The sequence below is a fragment of the Chiloscyllium plagiosum genome, unplaced genomic scaffold (genome assembly GCF_037043375.1).
Source record: "Chiloscyllium plagiosum isolate Xiang-an unplaced genomic scaffold, Cpla_swu_hap1 HiC_scaffold_19, whole genome shotgun sequence".
In the NCBI taxonomy this organism is placed as follows: domain Eukaryota; kingdom Metazoa; phylum Chordata; class Chondrichthyes; order Orectolobiformes; family Hemiscylliidae; genus Chiloscyllium; species Chiloscyllium plagiosum.
The window spans coordinates 52,484,508-52,509,563 of NW_028270157.1; the positions used below are offsets into that span (position 1 = coordinate 52,484,508).

Genomic DNA, 25,056 nt, shown 5'->3' on the forward strand with positions numbered 1-25,056 from the left:
TATTTGCTTAACTAACATGGACAGTTGTCTTTTGTGCGAAATTACAAAACTTGATCCTTTTAGAGTATAGCCAGCAGAGGGAGCAGTTCACTGTACACAGATGAGCCAAGTGTGCCCACAAAAAAAAAACGACAAGTAGTCAGCATGCCAGGCAGCATCTGTGGCAATGACAAACAGTTAATGTTTTGTGGTAGTTTTGAATTCAGAATTGGAAACCTGTTAGCAATGCCCAGGTTTTAAATTAAATGGAGAGTCAGAAAGAGGGGGTAGAAAAGGGAAAGGACAAAACGTTGTGTTTATGCTTCTTAAATGCAAATAAATTACCAAAATGTCATTAATTCAATTCCAATCGACCACAAATAGAAAATGTTTCCTTCTCCACCCACAGTATCTGTGATAACCCTTTTTGAGAACAACATGATCTAATTGGGATTCAAAATGTACTTGACTTAAAGTTAAAAGGAACCATGCTAGTTTAAAACATGTCAATGTCTAAAGACTAGGAAATCGACTGTTTAGACTACAGAGCTATTCAATAATATTGTCGGCATCTAAGAAACAAGGAGTGAAACACACTTCCCATTCCCTCCCAATAATTTCCCCACATCTTCTGTTTCAAACTTTACAATAATTACTCTTACTCATGATTGTGTTACCACCTGATCTTTGAATCACAGGTTAGAAGGTAATCTGACAATCTTCAATGGTCCAGTCACCAAATCCTTATTTGATAGCACATCAATTGCTTTCTATTTTAACTCCTCCCTGCCCCCAAGAAATCCCTCTAAGAGAACATGACAGTCCTTTTTTTTAAAAAAAGTGGAGTATCAGTTCCTGGGAGAAAGTCGAAAATAGGCTTATAAATACACGTACTGTCGTATTCTTAAAAGCCATCTGAGGAAGTGCAACATATGCAGAATCAGAGGGAAATGGTTTCAGTTCCCTTATAATGAATAAAACAAATAGTATGCAGGCTATCATGACACGTGAGGATTACTGGCAATGCCCAATACCCTCAAGAAAGTGGTAGTGAGCCATTTTCTTGAATTTCCGCAGTCCATGTTGTGTGCGTACATGGTTAGGAGCTTTTTGTGGTTTTCCATTGGACAGCTAGTATTTTGCCTCAAAGTGAAATAAGAGCAACATAGTTCTAAGTCAACATGGTGTGTGAAGCTTCAGAAGCAGCCTACAGATTTGGAAGATGCTGTTGAAAGAAGCTTGGTGTAGTGGGAAAAAGCCAGGCTTCCTATTTAATTGTTATTGGCATCTTGGCACAGGGCAATCTACACAACAACCAACTGTTTAACTAGAACAGATTAGGCTGTCATGATGCTCCCATTGGCAAACTGACCAAAAAAACATCCAAAATTACTAAATGAATTATTTAACCAATATACTGACAGGCAAATAGAAACTGTGGAAGATTATCCCAGTAAGAAACTCATGTCTTTCAGGGAGGGGGTGAGCAGTTGCCACAACATGCTGACATCAGAAAAACTGAAAATATCCAGTAAGTCTGATAACATTGGGAGACAGAAACCGAGGTAGCAATTCTGGTTAATGTCCTTTTATCAGATTTCCAGCCGTTCTAGTATCTTGCTCTGACTATATACTGCTATTCAAGAAAACCAGCCATTGCAAAGATGATTCAAATAAACAGGAAAAGATATTTTGTTTTATATTTCAACGAATACATGAAAAATAACATACAAAAATTAAGCCAAGTCACAGTTAGAAATTTAACAATCCCTGTAGTCACCATCTGTTAAACAATAGTGTTTGGAAAAGCAAATTTGGGCTCCAATAATTATGCATTATGTTAGAAGGTATCCGGTATTATGCATTAACAGAAGGGCATCCAGACTGTAGCTGATCATTACTTCGTCCATCATTAACCTCCGTTTTCATCTTCATTTTTAAATCACCAGCCTTGAACGGGAAAGAAATATATTACTTCAATGTGGTCTTGTCCCAATCCTTCAAACAAAAAGCAACCCTCATTACTTTTCTTCCCAATACTTTCATACTATACTCACAGCAAAAATGTACATCTGGTCAAACAAATATATGTACAATAGACACTGGTTTGAGACAACACTCCAGTATTAGGACAATATGAAACAAGACCTGCTCCCACCTGACAATAATCAAAAATACTGTCTTATTTTGGTGAGGTACCACAGGAAGCTGGGTTTTATATTGTTCAGGACTTCCCAAAACTGGATGAAACCTTTCTCTGCATCTGCTTTATATGTGGGTGGAGGCTTCCATCACAATAAGTTTAATGTGTACAAGCAAGTTGATTTTTTAAAAAACTGAGAGCCTCTCATGGTGACTGTGTCTGTACGTCTGAGCTGGGATGTCCAGGGCCAAGTTCTACTAGCCCTGGATGTGTGTGTCATAACATTTAGAGTTCAAGAATAACTTCAAAATTACTCCATTTCCAAATCCCTATCCCTTGGAAAACAAGTTTTTAAACTAGGATAGATTAATGTAGAAAATAATTTTCAGTTAGTGTTGAAATAATGGAAGAATGTATCTGTCAAGACATGATTTTTGCTTGAGAAGTGGTTATATCTACACCTATAGCACCCATCCATCTACAATTCTGTACAGACCAGTCATCTTGGGGGTCGGAAATGCTATACTTTTTCCTTGCTTCAACCTCGGAATTGTCCTTCTTGGAGCTTCTATTACTCCCCCATTCCCAATGATTCATCCTCTGTCCAATGCCTGGTGAGATAACATCATGAAATAAGGGCTCCAAGGCAGTGTCCTTACTCTGTGTAATAACTGAAGAAATTGGACATTATCATCATGTAGTTTATCTTCATAGAATGAAAGTCATAACATGAATTGATATCAGGATATATATTCCGCAGCTATAATAAACTTGAACCTATTAGTAAATGTAACAAATCAAAAACTCTGAACATTAATTCTATGGCAGTAGATTGCCTTCTCATCATCACAGAATCCCTAGAGTGTGGAAACAGGCCATTTGGTCCAACAAGTCCACACCAACCCTCCAAAGAGTATTCCACTCAGACCTATTTCCCTATTACTCTATATTCCCCTGACTAATGTACCTAGCCTACACATCCCTGAACACAACGGGCAATTTAGCATGGCCAAGTCAGCTGACCTGCACATCTTTGGATTGTGGGAGGAAATTGGAGCACCCGGAGGAAACCCACGCAGACCCAGGCAGAATGTGCAAACCCTACACAGTCGCCCCAGGCTGGAATCGAGCCCGGGTCCCTGGCACTGCGAGGCAGCGGTGTTAACCGCTGAGCCACAGTGCTACCTTCTCTGGCTTAAGTGTTCAAAGCTCAGCTGGTTCACATTTAAAAATTGGAATAACTATTCAATGCCAACGACTAAACATAGTTACAAACTTTCCCACAAACAAGATAACAGCTCAGTGACTTTGGTGGATTAAGGCAAGAGCAGAAGGTTTGTCAGCAGCTGTCTGACTGGTTCCAAAGAACCAATGGATACCAAGTAGCACCTGTGTTTCCGACTTGCAAATTACCAACCTAACCAGATTGGTTCCAAGTTCCTGACTGGATCAAGCATTAGAACAGTTGTTAAAAAAAAGACCCATTTAGACATTTGTTATATGACACACATGCAGGGCTGGTGCAACATGGACCTGACATTCCAGGCCAGTGATACAGACGTAATCATCACAAAAGAGGCTCTCATTTTTTTTTTTTTAAATCAACTCGCTTGGACATATTAAGTTATGACCTATGGAACAAGTGTGACTTGAACTTGGATATTTTGGCCCAGAGGTAGGGCCACTACCAGGGCATCACCAGAGCCTCTATCCTGACCTTTCTTTTAAACCAGACAGAGATAAACCACCATCTCATTCATGTAAATTCCTGATGACCAATCTGCATTGATTTGCCTGTGTCAGTATAAATAAGCCCAGTATCCAAATTAGGAAGGGATTTTTCATTTGTTTTCGTAAAACCCTCAGTAAAAAGTAAACAACTCTGGAAGGGATAAATTCCATGCTTTGGTGTGTAACATCTTTCACGCATAATGGCTAAATGAGCTAGGCCAGAGGCACCAGAGCCCCACTGTACCCAGTAAGGAGGGAAGAGACCATGAGAATAGCTGATCTTCTCAAGCAATCCAAAGCAAGCACAACGGTTTTCAAACTCAGACTTCAAGAACTGAAGCTCTTGAATCACCTTCAAAATAAAATGGAACTGCTAAGTTCATGAGGTTGTCACAACAATTGGATGCTTCATTATTTCACTAAAATGGAATCTTAGTGAATGACTTATGACTGCAGTTCATGGGGATCCAAATGCTGCAAAGTGCTGACAGGTTTTGATCCCCAAACCTCTATAATACTTGATCAGACATGAGATTCTCAACACGCAGCAACGCAAGAACACATAATAGCAAATCAAGGCGTACACACTTACATCACTTGGAGCTTTACAACATGTTACTCTGAAGCTTGAGCAGGTGCAATAGTAGACTGGTAACGCTGTTGGTCAGTTGGCTGCGGAGGATGAGGTTTGCTTGCTTTTGAATAGATACTTTCAGAATAATCCTGGTTTCTCACATGAGTGGTGTAGCTTCTTGGAACAGGCTGCTGCTCCAGTCTAGCTAATTCTTTTGTCCCCCTGTAGGAGAGAGATTAAACATGGATTGAAAAGTACAATTTCAGTAAATCCATTGTTTCAGTGAGTCACTAGAGATAAGATAGATCGGTACATATGTGTGTATACACACAACACACACACCCCAAAACATTACATAAACATCCTGGCAAGGTTAAGTATAACCTCGCTGTCAATCAAAACATTTCCACCTGACTGTAGCTGCATCAGTGACTGACTCATTATAGCCAGAAATAAACTGTTTCAACATGGCTAAAAAGGTAAGTAAAAAAGGTTTCAACTGCTCTGTGGATACAGTGGTACAGTGATTGTGATAATCTAAAAACGGGATGAAATTCAGCAGAAGTGAAGTAAAATCCTACCATGGCATTTCCAAGATTTATATTTCACTACCATTTCCTAAAGCGCACGAGCAATAGTGACTGTGAAGCTACCAGGTTGTCCATGTGGCTGATCAATGCACTGTGGAGGAGGAAACAGCAATCCTTGCCAACTAAACTCAAGCCAGGATGAAAAATGTGCACAGAAGAGCAGGTGTATCTTTCTGATCACTGTCCAGTGATCCCTGAAGGGGATGAGATCTTGAAGACCAGGTTGAGCTTAGCTGGAACATCCAGCAGTTTCTAAACACAGAAGGAAGATGGAGGGGAGATGTGGAAACTAGTGAAATCGACATTGATGCCATGTGGTTGGAGAGTCCCAAGGCAGAAGATGAGGCATTCTTCCTCCAGGCTAGGATTTGGCGACGGAAGAGCCCCAGGACTTGCATGTCCTTGGTGGAGTGGAAGGGGGAGTTGAAGTGGTCAGCCACGGGCAGTGGGATTATTTGGTGTATGTGTACTGGAGATGTGCTTTGAAATGATCTGTGAGTTGGCGTCTTTTCTCCCCAGTGTAGAGGAGACCACATCGAGATGCTTGGATATGCAGGAAAATCTCTGCCAGATGTGGAAGGATCCTTTGGGGCCTTGGATGGAGGTAAGTAGGGAGGGAAGGTGTGGGTGCAGGTTTTACACCTGTTGTGCCATTGGCACCAGCATGGGCCCCAGCTATGCCTGCCTCTTCGTCAGATATGTGGAACAGTTCATCTTCCGCAGCTACACCGGCTCCATTACCCACCTTTTCCTCCACTACATTGATGTCTGTATCGGTGCTGCCTCGTGCTCCCATGAGGAGGTTGAACAGTTCTTCAACTTCACAAACACCTTCCATCTTGACCTCAAGTTCACCTGGACCATCTCGGACACCTCCCTCCCCTTCCTGACCTCTCCATCTCCAGTTCCGGTGACCGACTCAACACAGACATCTACTACAAACCCACCGACTCCCACAGCTACCTGGACTATATCGCCTCCCACCCTGCCTCCTGTAAAAATGCTATCCCTTACTCCCAATTCCTCCATCTCCGCTATATCTACTCCCAGGAGGAGCGGTTCCACTCTAGGACATGCCCTCTAGTGCATCTCCTCCACTTCCTGCACCTCTACCCTTGAACCCCACCCCTACAACTGCAACAGGACAGAACCCCCTCCACCCCAATCCCCACCTTCCATCCCACCAACCTCCAGATACAACGCATCATCCTCCATCATTTCCACCATCTACAAACAGACCTACCACCGCAGACATATTTCCCTCCCCACCCTTATCAGCATTCTGCAGAGACCATTCCCTCCACAACTCCCTCATTAGGTCCACACCCCCACCACCCACACTCTACTCTCAGCACCTACTCATACCATAGCAAGAAATATAAAACCAGTGCCCACACCTCCCCCCTCACCTTCATCCAGGGCCTCAAAGGATCCTTCCACATCCGGCTGGGATTTTCCTGCCCATCCAAAATCCTCATCTACCATGTCCGTTGATGTGGTTTCCTCTAAACCGGGGAGTCAGGACGCCAACTCATGGAACGTTTCAGAGAACATCTCCAGGACACAAGCAATAAACAACCTCACCCCCACATGACCGATCACTTCAACTCCCCCTCCCACTCTGCCAAGGACATGCAAATCCTGGCCACTTCAACTGCCAAATTCTAGCCACCTGATGCCTGAAGGAAGAACACCTCATCTTCTGACTTGGAACATTGATTTCACCAGTTTCCTCAACTCCCCTCCCCCTACCTCATCCCAGATCCAACCCTCCAACTCGGCACCACCCTCTTGAACTGTCCTACATATCCATCTCCCTTCCTGCCTATCTGCTCCACCCTCTGCTCTGACATATCACAATCACCCCACCTGCATCTACCTATCACCTTCCCAGCTACCTTCCCCCTACCCTTACCCCACCCTCCTATTCATCTCTCAGCATCCTCCCCACCCCCAACATTCCTGAAGAAGGGCTTATGCCTGAAACATGGATTCTCCTGCTCTTCGGATGCTGCCTGACTCGCTGTGCTTTTCCAGTGCCACTCTTTTCAACAAAAATTTATGACTGTCACTCTTCTTTCATACTGCTTTGGCAATACTCACCAGAACTTGTAGATCAGAATAGTGGCAAAGGCACAGAGAAGTAGAAAGAGGAGGATGGAAAGAATCGTTGTGATGACCACCATTCCTCCTGTCCTCCCACCTGGTGAAGCATTAAGACGGGTAGGCTCAAAAACTAGAAACAGAGAAAAAGTGTTACAAACTGATCATGTGCACGAACACTTGTCCCCTGGATACATTCAGGAATTAGTCTTAAGAAACAAAATGGTGCAGCTACTTAAGAAATGAACCAAATCCCGGGCAATGGTAATGTTGGCTTTGTTTTGGGAAAGTGGTAAAAGACAAATAGAATGGAGTTTGGGTAGAACACCATCAAAACAAGAACAATAAAGTTTAGGTTACAATTCATCTTTATACATGCTGCATACAAATATTAGAAATAATCCCAAACTTTATTTTGCTTGAAGCATTTAATTAAATTGCAAATATAATCTACATTTAAATTTCTTTTATACCAAAAACAACTTCAAAACATTAAGTTATTTCAAGTAATTCTTCCTATAATTATAATTGCATTATTTCCCCGTATAGCTCCAATGAGATTTCACAGCACCAGCTTTCTCTACTGTAATCAATATAGAGTCTTAGAGATGTACAGCATGGAAACAGACCCTTCAGTCCAACTCATCCACGCTGACCAGATATCCTAAACTAATCTAGACACATTTGCCAGCATTTGGCCCCATATCTCTCCAAACCCTTCCTATTCATATACTCATCCAGGTGCTTTTTAAATGGTGCATCCTCAGGCAGCTCATTCCATACACGATTTACAAGGATGTTGCCAGGGTTGAAGGATTTGAGCTATACGGAGCGGCTGAATAGGCTGGGGATGTTTTCCCTGGTGCAGAGGCTGAGGTTATAGAGGTTTATAAAATCATGAGGGGCATGGATAGGATAAATAGATAAGGTCTTTTCCTTAGGGTGGGGGAGTCCAGATCTGGAGGGCATAAGTTTAGGGTGAGAGGGGCAAGATATAAAAGGGACCTAAGACGCAATTTTTTCACACAGAGGGTGGTGCCATTGATATCCATTTCCTCTTTTCCAAAGTTCAGTCATCCCAAACTCAACTCTTTAGCAACAAATAGTCGAATAAGGTTTACAGCAGATAATTCAAAACCTGCACAGGAGTTGTGTCACAATGCAGTGTCAACATTTCAGTGTCAAGTACAGCCAAAAGCTTCCTTGAAATATTTCAGAAATTATCAGGCACATTTGTTAGCAGCACATTTTATGTATGAGATAACTTTAAAACTTTATGGGTGGCACGGTGGCACAGTGGTTAGCACTGCTGCCTCACAGCGTCAGAGACCCGGGTTCAATTCCCTCCTCAGGCGACTGACTGTGTGGAGTTTGCATATTCTCCCTGTGTTGTGTGGGTTTCCTCCGGATGCTCCAGTTTCCTCCCACAGTCCAAAAATGTGCAGGTCAGGTGAATTGGCCATGCTATTTTGCCCGTAGTGTTAGGTGAAGGGGTAAATGTAGAGGAATGGGTCTGGGGTGGGTTGCTCTTCGGAGGATCGATGTGGATTTGTTGGGCCGAAGGGCCTGTTTCCACACTAAGTAATCTAATTTCTAGCCCAGTGCTGCCCCGGTGAATATTTCACTTGACAAGATATTTAGAAATTTAGAAATTCACAAAATATTCAGTGTTCTTCTGGAAGCCAAGAAAAATCTGACACTGCAAAATTATTGCCTTAAATCTCCAGTCTTTTATTTACATCCAATTATCTGCACACTTTTAGAATTGACCCAGCTTTCTTTTAGAAGCATCTTTTATTAATTTATTTCACTTAAGCAATGCATAACAAGCCTGGCCACACCATGTCAAAGAATTAGCAAATCTTTCCAGTGCGTTTAGAACATGCTACACAGTGCAGTCCATTTCAAAATTTGTACTACTGATCAGTACTCATTAAACAGGTTCAGTCAGGCCATGCTACTACTCACCAAGCTGAACAAATACCCAATGATGAACACTAACCTCGGAGAAGGGAGATGGGGTCTGACCAGAGTGTTTCATTTTCAATTACATTTGTAGATTTATTTCGCAAAACATACTTGAATCTGTGAGATTTGAAAAAAAAGGTTAAAAGTAGATGTACACATTGACTTGCCAGTAAAATTAAATCAATGGCAAACCAAGAATCAATGCCCAAATGTCTCTGATCTACAGGTGATGCTGCTATACCTATATACTCTCACAACAAAGTTAATTTTTTTTCTTCAAGTGATTGTTAAATTTATCAATCCAAATAATTGACTGGAAATTCCTCATATTCCTATTGCAACAACGTCAGGCAGATGGACCTCATAGAATATGGATTCCCTGATTGGATCAGATTAACAGCCCCAACCAAGGAGCTGACAGATATAAACAGGAGCGTCCTGCCCCTCTTCCACGGTTATGTTAGAGCCCGGGTGTCTCTGGAGAAGGAGCACACGGTGTCCACCAACATCCTTGAGTTGTTCAGGGAGAGGTGGGCGCCACAGGGAGTGGAGTATATTATTTCCCCCTCCAACTCTATTTTGATTTAATCCCTGCCCTCCCCTTCACTGTTTGATTACACAGCATTGCCCTTTGACATGAAGGGCACTGCTTGTCACTGGCCACTTGGGTGTTTCTTTTCTTCCTGGTGGAAGAAAAGAAACAAAAAGTTAAAAAAAATAATAAACAGGAGTGTCAGAGGTTCTGTACACTCTAAAAGCTGGTTCTGAGGAGGCTGGATCAGTGTCAAGGACTCTGCCAGTGTAAAGAATGGGTGACTTGGTGTAGAGTTATTTCTATCCTATCCCACTTTTGTTGTGGGGATTCACTGGTGAAAGTAGAATGCATCAGTAATACATCTTTCAGGGTGCCATAAGATGTTAGGTAATGGACTTTTAGCTAAGCTATATTCATTCTAGTCCAAAACACCTGTACCCTGGATCAAAAGCAACAGTAATTTTTCACTATGGAATAATTTGAAGCTTGCCTTATCCATTCAAGTTATTACTGAATCGGGTCAAATGGATTTTAATTTGATATCTGCAAAACTATCTTTATTACAAAGAAATGAAAACAAAGTTCTGGAGGAACTCGGCAAGTCTGGCAGTATCTGTAGAAACGACGTTTCGGGCATGAGCCCTTCTTCAGGAAGGCCCGAAACGTCGATTCTCCTGCTCCTTGGATGCTGCCTGACCTGCTGCGCTTTTCCAGCAACACATTTTCAGCTCTAATCTGCAGTCCTCACTTTCTCCTAGTATCTATAGAAAGACAAACTAAATTAATGTCTAGTTGACTGATATTTCTTCAGTTCCATTACGCACTACTCTCTTTCCCCTGAGAAATATGATGTCAGACCGAGTGTGTTTCTCCTGTGCTTTCTGATTTGAAGACCATATGACATGGACACAGAGGTAAGAGCAGAAGAAGATTGGCCTACCCATCGAGTCAGCTCTGCCATTCAACAAGATCATGGCTAATCTGATATTCATTAACTCCACTTTCCTGCCTTTTCCCTTTAACCCTCGATCCCCACAATGATTACAAATCTGTCTGTCTCAGCCTTGCATATATTTAATGATCCAGACTCAACAGCCATCTGTCGTGCCTGGCCTTCCACTGAAATTGTGCCCACTGATCCTAGACTCTCCTATTAGGGAAAACAACTCTCTACCCCTGCCCAGTCAAGCTTCTCTGAATCATATATGATTCAATATGATCACTTCACATTCTTTTGAACTCCAATGAGTACAAAATCAACTTCCTCAGCCTCTCCTGATCAGAACCTAGTGAACTTTCTCTGGATTGCCTTCAATGTCAGTATATCTCTCCTTAGGTAAGGTGACTGAAACCGTTTACAATATTCCACCTGTGATCGAATAGGTATCTTGTTTGATTTTAGCAAGACTTTCCTATTTTAACACTCGCATGTATAAAGAACTGATAGAGGAAGTGGTGGATGCAGGTACAGTTACAACACAACTAGATTAAGTTAGGATATCTGGTTGGACCAAAGGCACGGACGGGTTGGACCAAAGGTTCTGTTTCCATGCTGTAATACTCTATGACTGTATAAAAAAGACGTTTGGATAAGTACATATATAGGAAAGGTTTGGAGGGATATGGTCAAACGCAGGCACATGCGATTAGTTTAGTTTGGGAACATGGTCAGCATGGATCAAAGGGTCTGTTTCCATGCTGTATGACTGTATGATTCTATGATTTGAAATACAGGCCAACTTTCTATTTGCCTTCCCTCTCACCTGGTAAGCTTGGATGCTAGATTTTTGTGATTGGGCACAAGGGCTACAGTTTTCTGTCGTATTTACCATTTACAAAATATTCAGCTCTTCTATTCTTCCCAGCAAAATGCATAATCTCACACTTTCCCATGTTATATTTCATCTGCCAAGGTTTTGCCCACTCATTCAATACATAGATTCTACAGATTTTTATAGATTCTATCATTCTCACCATTTGCCTTCCCACCTACTCATATTATCCACAAATCTGGCAATAGTACGTTCACTTCCATCATTCAAGTCATCCATAAACATTGCAAATAATTGTGGCCACACTACTGATTCCTGTAGCACTCCACTAAGCTACATGTTGCCATCCTAGAAATGCCCCCAACTCTGTCTTCTATTAGTTAGCCAATCCTTCCAATGATGTAGAATCTTATAGATGGACATAGAAGATGCTGAGGGGTAGAAAATATTGTTGCGAGTTGTCTATAGACCCTCAAACAGTAGTGGAGATATAAGGGAAGGCATTAAACAAGAAATCAGAGAAGCATGCAGTCCGAGTATACCTGTAATCATGGGTGAACTTAATTAATGTAAAGATTGGACAAACCAAACTAGCAATGATATTGTGAAGGAGGATTTATTTTTGGAACCAATACATTGAGGAACTAACCAGAGAACAGGCTCTTCCAGATTAGATACTGTGCAATGAAAATTGATAAATTAACAATGTTCTCCCTTGGGTCAGAGCAACTACAATATGATAGAATTCTTCATTAAGACTGAGAATGAAGTAGTCAAATTTGAAACTAGAGTCCTGAATCAAAATAAAGGGAACCACGAGAGTATGAGGCACAAATTGGCAAGGATGAATTAGGGAGTCTTATTAAGCAGTTTGATGATAAATAGGAAATGGCTAATATGAAAAGAATGGGTGCATGAATTACAACAATTACTCATTTCTGTTTAGTGCAAAAATAACATGGCTTACAAAAGAAATTAGGGATAGCATTAGATCCAAAGAGGGATGTATAAAATTGCCAAAAAAATGAGCTGCTAGCCAGAGGATTGGGAGCATTTTAGAATTCAACAAAAGAGAACAAATCATTTGATCAAGGAGGAGGGGGGGGGGGGGAGAAATAGAGAGAAAGTAAAGTTGCAGGAAACATAAAAACACATAAACGCTTCCTTGAATAGAAGATTAGTAAACACAAATCTAGTTCCTTACAATCAGAAGCTGTGAAAATTATAATAAGGGATCAAAGAAATGGCAGAAGATTTGAGGATCTAAGGGTGAGAGTTAGAGAGTCATAGAGATGTACAGCATGGAAACAGACCATTCGGTCCAACCTGTCCGTGCCAACCAGATATCCCAACCCAATCTAGTCCCATCTACCAGCACCCGGCCCATATCCCTCCAAACTCTTCCTATTCATATTCCCATCCAAATGTCTTTTAAATGTTGCAATTGTACCAGCCTCCACCACTTCCTCTGGCAGCTCATTCCATACACGTACCACCCTCTGCATGAAAAAGTTGCCCCTTTGGTCTCTTTTTTTATCTTTCCCCTCTCACCCTAAACCTATGCGCTCTAGTTCTAGATTCCCCGACCCCAGGGAGAAGACTTTGTCTATTTACCCTATCCATGCCCCTCATAATTTTGTAAACCTCTATAAGGTCATGCCTCAACCTCCGACGTTCAGCCTCTCCCTATAGCTCAAATCCTCCAACCCTGGCAACATGCTTGTAAATCTTTTCTGAACCCTTTCAAGTTTTACAACGTCTTTCCGTTAGAAAGGAGACCAGAATTGCATGCGATATTCCAACAGTGGCCTAACCAATGTCCTGTACAGCCACAACATGACCTCCCAACTCCTGTACTCAATACTCTGACCGATAAAGGAAAGCATACCAAACGCCTTCTTCCGTATCCTATCTACCTGTGACTCCACTTTCAAGGAGCAATGAACCTGCACTGAAGAAAATCAGTATTAGAAAGAATATGGTGTTAGGGAAACTAATGGGGTTAAGAGGCTCACAATTCACCAGGGCCTAATATTCTACATTCCAGAATACTGAAGTGGCCCTGGGAATACTGGGTGCATTAGTGGTCATCTTCCAAAGTTTATAGACCAGGGTGTGATTCCTGCAAATTGAAGGGAAATGTCACATTGCAATTTAACAAGGAAGTGAAAAACAATTACAAACCAGTTGGCCTAACATTAGTTGTGAAAAAAGTGCTGGCGTCTATTATAAAAAATAGAACATTTAGAAATTATGCTTCACAAATTTCCTGGGGTTTCTGAGGATCTAATTAGTAGAATAGATCAGAGGGAACCAGTTGATGTTGTGTATTTGCACTTCCATAAGGCTTTTGATAAAGATCCCAATAAGAAGTTAGTGGACAAAATGAATCACATGGGATAGGGGTAATATATTAACAGAGATTAAGCTTGGGAATCTTTTTTCAAGTGGCGGGCAGTGATTAGTGATACCTTAAGTATCAGCGCTTGGGCTCCAGCTATTCATGATGTATACAAATGATGAGGGAATCAAGTGCAACATTTCCAAGTTAGTTTAGGACACAAAACTGAGTGGGATTGAGAATTGCAAGGCTTCAAGGTGATTTAGACAAGTTGAGTGAATGGGTGAACATATGGCATAAACGTAATTAAATGCGAAGTTGTGGGCGGCACGGTGGCACAGTGGTTAGCACTGCTGCCTCACAGCACCAGAGACCCGGGTTCAATTCCCGTCTCAGGCGACTGACTGTGTGGAGTTTGCACATTCTCCCCATGTCTGCGTGGGTTTCCTCCGGGTGCTCCGGTTTCCTCCCACAGTCCAAAAGATGTGCAGGTCAGGTGAATTGGCTATGCTAAATTGCCTGTAGTGTTAGGTAAGGGGTAAATGTAGGGGTATGGGTGGGTTGCGCTTCGGCGGGGCGGTGTGGACTTGTTGGGCTGAAGGGCCTGTTTCCACACTGTAAAGTAATCTAATCTAATCTAATATGCGATATGAAAAGTGAAAAAGCAGACTATTATTTAATGGTGATGTATTGGAAAATGTAGATGTGCAAAGGGACCTGAGTGATCTGCTGAAGTACACTGGCTGATGAGATGGGCAGGCACAACCGTCAGTACTTAAAACACATTGTTCTCCTTCTGAGGCAAATTCCCAGTTTGAACCAAAATCAGCCTTTGGTTCAGTCACTTGGAGTCTCCAACCTCATTTTCTTCCCATTTCCCCACAAGATACTGTATTTTGCTTTTTGTATAAACAACTTCACGACAATTAAACAATCAGGAACATTTCTGTCTGCTGGAACTGGTGTATAATTCATCCCACAGTTCCTACAAGGAAGGATTTAAATCTTTTACCTGTACGTTGCATTGGCTTTGAGTGGTGCATTACAATTCTCTGGAGGGTTGTTGACTTGGTTCAAACACTGGACATCATTTCCAACTCTGAAGAGATATTTATTGATCTCAGCTTGGATTCTTGCAGGATCAGTGCTCGCCATGAAAGGTAAAGAGGTACAGGTAGGGGTGGCAAAGCTGGCAACACGATAAGGCCCAGTGGCTCCTCCTTCTGTTTGTTGATAACTTCTGTTCACACTGCCAATTTCATTTGGGAGTGCTACAAACAGAATTATTATTAACATCAGCTCAGCTGTTTGGTGTATTTAGTTTTCCTGACAACCCTAACTGATAAAAAGGTAGCAAAGTTTGAAACAGAATATAGATTATCACCATCCTGTAGGTGAGAGAAGGAGACTAATCACAGGCAATTGAAATTACTTGTTCCTGTTCTTAACTTGTGCTAAGAAAATTACTGCAGATGTTACAAAAAAGTGCCTTACTCTTGTATTGCATGGCAGTACTATTGGTAAGACTAGAATTTGTTACCCATCTCTAATTGCCCTTGAACAAGGTAAAGGTGGCAGATTTCATTCCCTTAAAATGGGAAATTTGTAAGCGAGATGGGTTTATGACAATCAAAAACAGTTTCAATAACAACCATTAAATGAGACTAGGTTTAAATTCAATGAATAAAAGAAATCTAGAATTAAAATTCCATGAGTCATGGTGGGATTTGAACCCATGTTCTCAGAGCATTAAGGTTATTGGTCTAGAGATGTTGCTACTATTCCAGCACCCTTCCATAAAAATGTCAAGGTGTACCAATAGCGTGAACCTAAAGATCAGGATTAGTACCTCAGTAAAAGCAACCTTTGTCCTCGAACAACCTACGTTTTCCAATAAAAGTGTTCTAACCATTATCTAACACAGAATAGCATCACATGGCTTACCAAATGCTACTTTAATGAAGCACTCTTACTGCGTTAGGTGTACTTTGGCAACCAATCACTATTTCAAAAAATGTGTAGTTGGACATCTCTACCCTCAAAACAAAAACTACAGCTCAAATGCCTATTTTCCTACTTAAAATGGATAAAACCTCAAAGCATTTTGTTGTTCATCCACAAGACAGATTGATCATGAAAACTCACCAATGGGTTGGTTAGTAATGTTTTACAGAGCTGGCACAATACAGGTATCCCCTGCTTTTCAAACATTCATTTTACACCACTTCATTTTCATGAAAGACCTGCATTAGTACCTATTTTTGTGAATCCGAAGGGAATTTTCGCTTTAACGAAAATGGTGAAATTTTTCCCATAATAATCAAACATCTTTGCTTTATGCCATTTTCAGTTTATGAAGGGTTTCCTGGGAACGCTCTACTTTCAGATAGCGGGGGATACCTGAACTCGAATTTTTTCAGACTCTTTAAATAACGGGAGAGAGGACTATTGTGCCATGGTGGTAATGGCTCCATCTCTAAGCCAGGAGGCCTGGCTCCAGAGGTGTGCAAGCATATCTCAAAATGGTTTGGTTTAAAACTACCGCAACAGAAAGATCAGAATTTTCCTCTCGCCATTAGGAAGACTAAAATCAATTTCTTCATTTCCTCACTAATAAGTCCATTTTTCTCTCAGGTAACAGTCTTTCCATTTACAATTGTCAAATTTTATCTTAAGGTGAGCTTTCATTTTCACATTGTTACCACCAACAAGACCTCCTATATGCAGAAGACTAAGAGAAAGACTTGCAATGAAACACTCACAGTGCTTCTTAGTGATATTTTTAAGGCCAAATATGACACCAAATCACAAGGAGATATTGGGTCAGATGACTGAAAGCTCTGGTTAAAATGTACTTTTTCATACGGTCTTAAGAGGAAAGCAAGGGGAAAGGTGTCAGGAGGTGTCCCAGAGCTTGGAGCTTCAGCAGCTGAAGGTGCGGTTTTAACATTGGGGATGTACAAGAAGCTAGAATTGGGGGAGTGCCAATATCCCTCTGGGTTGTGTGACTGGAGGAGATAACAGGGGTACAGAGAGTGGGGGCCATGGAGCACTTTGAAAAATAAGAACTGTTTTTGATTGGATGTGGACATAGGCCGGCATGACAGTGTGATTATGTCATTGGACTAGTAATCCAGAACTTAATGTTCTAGGCACTTGGGTTTAAATCCCACTATGGCATGTGGTGACATTTGAATTGAACTTTTAAATAAAACATCATTCGCTGGGAAGAACATCTGCTTTACTCACCTAATCTAGCCTACATGTAACACCACGTACCCAGCAATGTGTGAATGATCAGGCAATCTATTTGTTGAGACATTGAGGGATAAATATTGGCCAGGATACTAGCTCTTCATTAAAAGTAGTAGAATATTGCCACAGGATAGTTTACATCCATCCAAGCCAGGATCTCCATAACAACTCATCCCCTAAGGAAGACTTCAAATAGGACATTGCTACCTCTAGCATGGACTTGACCATTCTGAGCATGACTGCCGATCTCCCACATGCCATTCTCCATAATCAGCCTCATTCAGAACTCTGCTGCTCATGTCTTAACTTGCCTTGAGCCTCACTCCCCTGTTACGCCATGCTTTGTTCATGGAACGTGGGTGTCAGTGGTTAAGCCAGCATTTATTGCCAAGCTCTGATTGCCCAGACACCAATTAAGAGTCAACCACATTGCTGGGGATGTAGTTACATGAAGGCCAGACTAGGTGAGTAAAGCAGATGTTCTTCCTGGAGAATGATGTTTTATTTACAACAATCAGCAGTGATGATATTTTCACACTCAGGCTAGCTTTTTGTTCCAGATTTTTAAAAGTTCAATTCAAATGTCACCACATGCCATAGTGGGATTTAAACCCAAGTGCCTAGAACATTAACCTGGGGTTCTGGATTACTAGTCCAATGACATCATCACACTGTCATGCTGGCTATGTTCACACCCAATCAAAAACAATTCACATTTTTCAAAGTGCTCCATGGCCCCCACTCTCTGTACCCCTGTTATCTCCTCCAGCCACACAACCCAGAGGGATATTGGCACTCCCCTAATTCTAGCTTCTTGTACATCCCCAATATTAAAACCGCACCTTCAGCTGCTGAAGCTCCAAGCTCTGGGACACCTCCTGACACCTTTCCCCTTGCGTTCCTCTTAAGACCGTATGAAAACATATATTTTTAACCAGAGCTTTCAATCATCTAACCCAATATCACCTTGGCCTTATAAATATCACTGTGAAGCACTGTGGGTGTTTCATTGCTTTGAAGATGTTATTGTTATCTCAACCAAGCCAACATCTGAGCCATGGTCTCAACCTGCAAAGCAACTTCTGGAACCAACAACAAAAAAGAAAAAAAAAACAAGAGGAGAAGAAATAGAGATGGTACATCAGCTGTTTGTTACTATAAATCATTCTTCAAACATCAAACTCTGATTTCTCTTCAGTTGCTTCCAGAACTGCTCAGCTTTTTCAGCAACGGTTGTTTTTATTTCTTCAAACAGTTACTAAGGTTTGCTTATGATATCTAATGTGATTCTGCTATAGTAATGTTGCATGATAATGAAAGACCTGGCAATTATTTTACAGTAGATTGCATCAGTTAAAGTTGAAAATACACCAATAGTTCACAATAGACATTTTCCACATCCATTATACAAAAAAATATTTATCTTGCAGCAACATATTAAAAAAGGAACCATAAGCATCCAAACTGCAGACAAAGGACTAGCATAATCCATTTATATTTTTGAACGTTACAAACTTTGGGATGATAAAAGAACATGGGATGGTTTCAGAAGTTTGGTAACACTTTACATTTTTCAATGACAGAAACTATACTCTCAGAGCAGCAATAACTCAATGGATATTTACTAAGAAACAAACCAGTATGCAATGCATCTTTTTGCTGTGTCTTTCTTGTAGCTTTTCATCAGCTTCCCAGAGGCCAAGTTTATAAAGACTAAAATTGGCCATCAAGACTGGAAAGTCAAATAACTGCTCAATGGAGTAAGGAATATCACTGGGGAGGTTGGAAATTGACATTGTATTCACTTCATTTCAGCGCACCTTTGAAAAGAAACACCTAGTTGTTCATGCAACAAACCACCTTGGGTACTAATCAGGTGACAGGAACAAGGTAAAAACAATGACTGCAGATGCTGGAAACCAGATTCTGGATTAGTGGTGCTGGAAGAGCACAGCAGTTCAGGCAGCATCCAAGGAGCTTCGAAATCGACACTTCGGGCAAAAGCCCAAGGCAGTGAGCCTGGAGCGTGGAGAGATAAGCTAGAGGAGGGTGGAGGGTGGGGGTGGGGAGAAAATAGCATAGAGTACAATGGGTGAGTGGGGGAGGGGATGAAGGTGATAGGTCAGGGAGGAGAGGGTGGAGTGGATAGGTGGAAAAGGAGATAGGCAGGTAGGACAAGTCCGGACAAGTCATGGGGACAGTGCTGAGCTGGAAGTTTAGAACTAGGGTGAGGTGGGGAAAGGGGAAATGAGGAAATTGTTGAAGTCCACATTGATGCCCTGGGGTTGAAGTGTTCCGAGGCGGAAGATGAGGCGTTCTTCCTCCAGGCGTCTGGTGGTGAGGGAGCGGCAGTGAAGGAGGCCCAGGACCTCCATGTCCTCGGCAGAGTGGGAGGGGGAGTTGAAATGTTGGGCCATGGGGTGGTGTGGTCATATGTACCATCAGGAGTATACATTAAAGTCTGGCATACCATCCTTTGAGAGGGGACCACTGACACTAGGATAAGTCAGTTACAATGTGAAGATGAAAAGGAGTTGATCTTCTGTTTTTTCCCAATTCAACAGCAAACCTTGATCTGGTATAAAAGTTTTTTGGTTTGATCAGATGAATCTTCCTCAAACATTTATGGAGGTTTGCAGCCAGAAATGAAAGCTCCTACTTCTAAAGGACTTCACAGTTAAGACACTATGAGTTGACTCCACATTATATCAGATTTCTAATGTAACACAAGATCTAATTCTAAAATGAAGCAGTTCCATTGTACAATATCATAAGCTGGGATTCTACAGGCATCAATGCTGGGTCCTTTAGTTTTCATTTTGTTCATTGGTTAGGCCAGCATTTATTGCCCATCCCTAGTTGCCCATAAGGCAGTCCCTATAGCAGTTAAGAGTCAGCCACATTGCTGTGGGTCTGGAGTCACATATAGGCCAGACCAGGTAAGGACAGCAGTTTAATTCCCAAAATATATATTCCCAATACATATTGACAGTCACTGGTGCACAGGCACAATTTTAAACTTCACAGATGGTAGAAAACTTGAAACCTGTTGAACTGTGGGGAGGATAGTGTGTAACTTTAAAAGTTTGCAAACAAGTTGATGGATTAGAGTGAAGAAGTGTGGCGATGGAAAAGCATAACAGCATCCGAGCAGCAGGGGAGTCGACATTTCGGGCGTAAGCTCTTCATCAGGAATGCGGGAGGGGAGTGGAAACAGGGCCGAGAGATGAATAGGAAGGTGGGGCTGGGAGTGAAGGTCACTGGGAAGGTGATAGGTGTTTGCAGGTGAAGGGTAATAGTGATAGGTTGGTGGGGAGGGTCACCCCCCTCCCCCCACCTGCCTTACCTTCTTCCCAGCCTCACCCCATCCATATATATCTCTCAGTCCCCTTCCCCCTCCACATTCCTGATGAAGGATTTATGCCTGAAATGTCGACTCTCCTGCTCCCTGGATGCTGCTTGACATGCTGTGCTTTACCTTTTCAAGTCCAACCCTCCAGTACCTGCAGTCCTCACTTTCTCCAAGTAGATGGAATAGGCAGACAGGTGGCAGACGATAATCAATGCAGAGAAATGCAAAGTGATTACTTTTGATAGGAAGAACAAAATAAAGACAATATAAAATAAAACACGTTTTCAAGGAAATGCACAAGCATAGGGACCTGGGTGTATACGTACATTGAAGGCAGCACCGACATGTTCAGAGAGTAGTTACTTAAGCATACAATGTCCAAGACTTTACTAACAGGAGTATGCAGCACAACAGCAAGGAGGTCGTGTTGAATTTGTATAACTATTTCAGCGTCAACGAGGGCATCACAATTTAGGAAGGACACGAAGACATTGGAGGAAAATGCAGAAAAGATTAAAAAGAATGATTCATGGAGTGAGGAATTTCAGTTATCAAGAAGAATTAAGTTATGCTTTTTCCTTTAGGAAGGCCAAAGATGTGCAGGTTAAATGGATTGGCCATGCTAAATGTTCCATAGGTCAAGGGACGTGCCGGCTAGGTGTATTATGGGAAATGCAGGGTTACAGGGATAGAGTAGGGGGATCGACCTGAGTGGGATGCTCTTTGGAAAGTCAGTGTGGACTCGATGGACTGAATGGCTTGCTTCCACACTGTAGGGATCTTATGATTCTAAGGAAGAGAGGAGATCTGGTCATGGTAGTTAAAACCAAGAGGGATCTGAATAAAACAGACTGAGAGAACCTGTTCACCATCATGAAGAGATCAATAATGAGTGGACAGAGAGTACCAGTCATTGGCAAATGAAGCAATGAGACAAAACAAAACAAACTCATGCAGAAAGCATTTGGGTTCTGGAATGCAGAGCCAGAGAGTATGATGGAGGCAGGTTGATCTGAACCATTAAAAAGGAGAATTAGACCATGATTTGAAAAGGAAGGTGTAAAGTAACAGAAAGGAGCCCTAAATTCAATGCTCATTCACAGAGTCCGTACAGCCACTGATGGGCCCAACGGTCTCACCTTGCATTATAACAATTCTGAGATTCCACGACTAGCACTTGCTCCAAATTTAACTCTCACCCAACAAGGAAACTCCAGCAAACACAGGATTGCTGTTAGCCCCAAACACCAGCAACGGCAATGAGTTCAGGCATCAATATCTATTTAGTGGAATGCATTTTCCAAATGATGCATTAATTTTCCTGATTTGAAATGCCCCAGTTTTTATTTTAGTTAATGGCTCAATTATTCGTTTAAATGTAGCAGGACTCCTTTTCTACAAACAGGGAGGCGCCTCAGAGGATGAGAACGCTGTATAATCCGCTCCGTCTCAACTATTTCTACAGACTTACGGAACACGTTCGCTTGCACTCCGAAGACATCGACAACACTCTCGTTAGGAAACACACAAAGCGGCTTGCTCAGTGTGATAGTGGTCGCGGTTCGGAAAATTAGAAGGTCAGAGGTCAAGGGAACTTCTGGTTTAAAATTCACAACTATGGAAAAAGGGACATGAAATTTAATTTAAAATAAATCTGTTAGAAAAAAAACATAGAATTGTACTAAGAGCGAGCATAAATTCATACCCTGAAATAGTTCTTTGACTTACCAACACTGACTGCAGACGGGATCCAAACACACACTAAAAGTATCACCTTCATTTTATTCGGAAATCTGCCCAATTTGCTTCTTTAAGAAAAGCAAGCGGACTGAAAGAATCAGCAAGTCTAAGTGAATGAGAAACATGCAGTTCAAACTATCTCGAGTCAACGTCCTGCTCGTTTAACCTGTCCAACCAGTCTGACCAGCTCATAGACCACTCCTGCTCAACCCCAGCCTTCCTGCTTCCTTGTGTTTCAGAGTTCGTCATAAAAAAATGATTTTAAATAAACAGACAAACGGTGACTCAAAAATATAAACAGAGTCTTATTTAAATCATTTGGATTTCTAAAAGAATCGAGCATTGTTGTGAGCCTGTCATTATAAACAGGAAGATCTCGGGTTGGGATATCTGGTCGGCATGGACGGGTTGGACCGAAGGGTCTGTTTCCATACTGTACATCTCTATGATTCTATCCCGGTCTTCCATTGAACGAGCCATCATGCATTCAGTCACACAGTTCAAACTGCAAGCCCAGAAGGTACTCAGAACAATCAGGAGGGAGACAACAAACCGACTTGTTCAGTAAAATCAACACATTTCACCCAAAAATTACCAAATTATGCACTACGCTATGCTGTGAAAAAGAAGTTCAGATATAAATGGCATTTTTTTAACTTGGCATCGACATTATTAAACATGATCCCTTGAGTGCTGTTGCTAGTTGCATTTTAGCATTACTTTGTAGTGGAATCAGTGAAACAACCAGTATATTGCTTGACACCCACACTGACTGCAGGTTAAACTAGCAATAGAGTCATATAATCACAGAGATGTACAGCATGGAAATAGACCCTTCGGTCCAACCTGTCCATGCCAACCAGAAATCCCAACCCAATCTAGTCCCAACTGCCAGCACCCAGCCCATATCCCTCCAAAACCTTCCTATTCATATACCCATCCAAATGCCTCTTAATGTTGCAACTGTACGCTTCCACCACTTCCTCTGGCAGCTCATTCCATACACGTACAACCCTCTGTGTGAAAATGTTGCCCTTTAGGTCTCTTTTATATCTTTCCCCTCTCAACCTAAACCTATGCCCTTTGGTTCTGGACTCCCCGGCCCCAGGGAAAAGACTTTGTCTATTTACCCTATCCATGCCCCTCAATTTTGTAAACCTCTATAAAGTCACCCCTCAGCCTCTGACGCTCCAGGGAAAACAGCCCCAGCCTGTTCAGCCTCTCCCTATAGCTCAAATCCTCCAACCCTGGCAACATCCTTGTAAATCTTTTTTGAAGCTTTTCAAGTTTCACAACATCTTTCCGATAGGAAGGAGACCAGAATTGCATGCAATATTCCAACAGTGGCCTAACCAATGTCCTGTACAGCCGCAACATGATCTCCCAACTCCTGTACTCAATTTCTAAAAGAATCGAGCATTGTTGTGAGCCTGTCATTATAAACAGGAAGATCTCGGGTTGGGATATCTGGTCGGCATGGACGGGTTGGACCGAAGGGTCTGTTTCCATACTGTACATCTCTATGATTCTATCCCGGTCTTCCATTGAACGAGCCATCATGCGTTCAGTCACACAGTTCAAACTGCAAGCCCAGAAGGTACTCAGAACAATCAGGAGGGAGACGACAAACCGACTTGTTCAGTAAAATCATTTCACCCAAAAATTACCAAATTATGCACTACGCTATGCTGTGAAAAAGAAGTTCAGATATAAATGGCATTTTTTTAACTTGGCATCGACATTATTAAACATGATCCCTTGAGTGCTGTTGCTAGTTGCATTTTAGCATTACTTTGTAGTGGAATCAGTGAAACAACCAGTATATTGCTTGACACCCACACTGACTGCAGGTTAAACTAGCAATAGAGTCATATAATCACAGAGATGTACAGCATGGAAATAGACCCTTCGGTCCAACCTGTCCATGCCAACCAGAAATCCCAACCCAATCTAGTCCCAACTGCCAGCACCCAGCCCATATCCCTCCAAAACCTTCCTATTCATATACCCATCCAAATGCCTCTTAATGTTGCAACTGTACGCTTCCACCACTTCCTCTGGCAGCTCATTCCATACACGTACAACCCTCTGTGTGAAAATGTTGCCCTTTAGGTCTCTTTTATATCTTTCCCCTCTCAACCTAAACCTATGCCCTTTGGTTCTGGACTCCCCGGCCCCAGGGAAAAGACTTTGTCTATTTACCCTATCCATGCCCCTCAATTTTGTAAACCTCTATAAAGTCACCCCTCAGCCTCTGACGCTCCAGGGAAAACAGCCCCAGCCTGTTCAGCCTCTCCCTATAGCTCAAATCCTCCAACCCTGGCAACATCCTTGTAAATCTTTTTTGAAGCTTTTCAAGTTTCACAACATCTTTCCGATAGGAAGGAGACCAGAATTGCATGCAATATTCCAACAGTGGCCTAACCAATGTCCTGTACAGCCGCAACATGATCTCCCAACTCCTGTACTCAATACTCTGACCAATAAAGGAAAGCATACCAAACGCCTTCTTCACTATCCTATCTACCTGCGACTCCACTTTCAAGGAGCTATTAACGTGCACTCCAAGGTCTCTTTGTTCAGAAACACTCCCTCGGACCTTACCATTAAGTGTATAAATCCTGCTAAGATTTGCTTTCCCAAAATGCAGCACCTAGCATTTATCTGAATTAAACTCCATCTGCCACTTCTCAGCCCATTGGCCCATCTGATCAAGTTCCTGTTGTAATCTGAGATAACCCTTTTCACTGTCCACTAGACAGTGGGGAACTGTAGGAAAATAGATGGCGACATCTTACAAAATGTCCACATTACAGAGGAGGAAGTGCTGGATGTCTTGAAACGGTTAAAGGTGGATAAATCCCCAGGACCTGATCAGGTGTACCTGAGAACTCTGTGGGAAGCTAGAGAAGTGATTGCTGGCCTCTTGCTGAGATATTTGTATCATCGATAGTCACAGGTGAGGTGCTGGAA

The 25,056-nt window shown here is 42.0% G+C and overlaps 1 protein-coding gene across 1 annotated transcript; it reads right to left on the bottom strand.

Annotated features, from left to right (window-relative positions):
- Positions 1–1,655: 1,655 nt before the first annotated feature.
- Positions 1,656–22,228, bottom strand: LOC122559564 (uroplakin-3a-like). Its single transcript, XM_043709234.2, has 7 exons — positions 22,072–22,228; positions 21,815–21,958; positions 14,749–15,007; positions 9,123–9,205; positions 7,121–7,253; positions 4,446–4,649; positions 1,656–1,929 (listed from the first exon to the last, which is right to left on the bottom strand). The coding sequence occupies exons 1-6, from the start codon at positions 22,121–22,123 to the stop codon at positions 4,469–4,471; spliced, it is 852 nt and encodes a 283-aa protein (XP_043565169.2). The 5' UTR covers positions 22,124–22,228; the 3' UTR covers positions 1,656–1,929; positions 4,446–4,468.
- Positions 22,229–25,056: the final 2,828 nt, after the last annotated feature.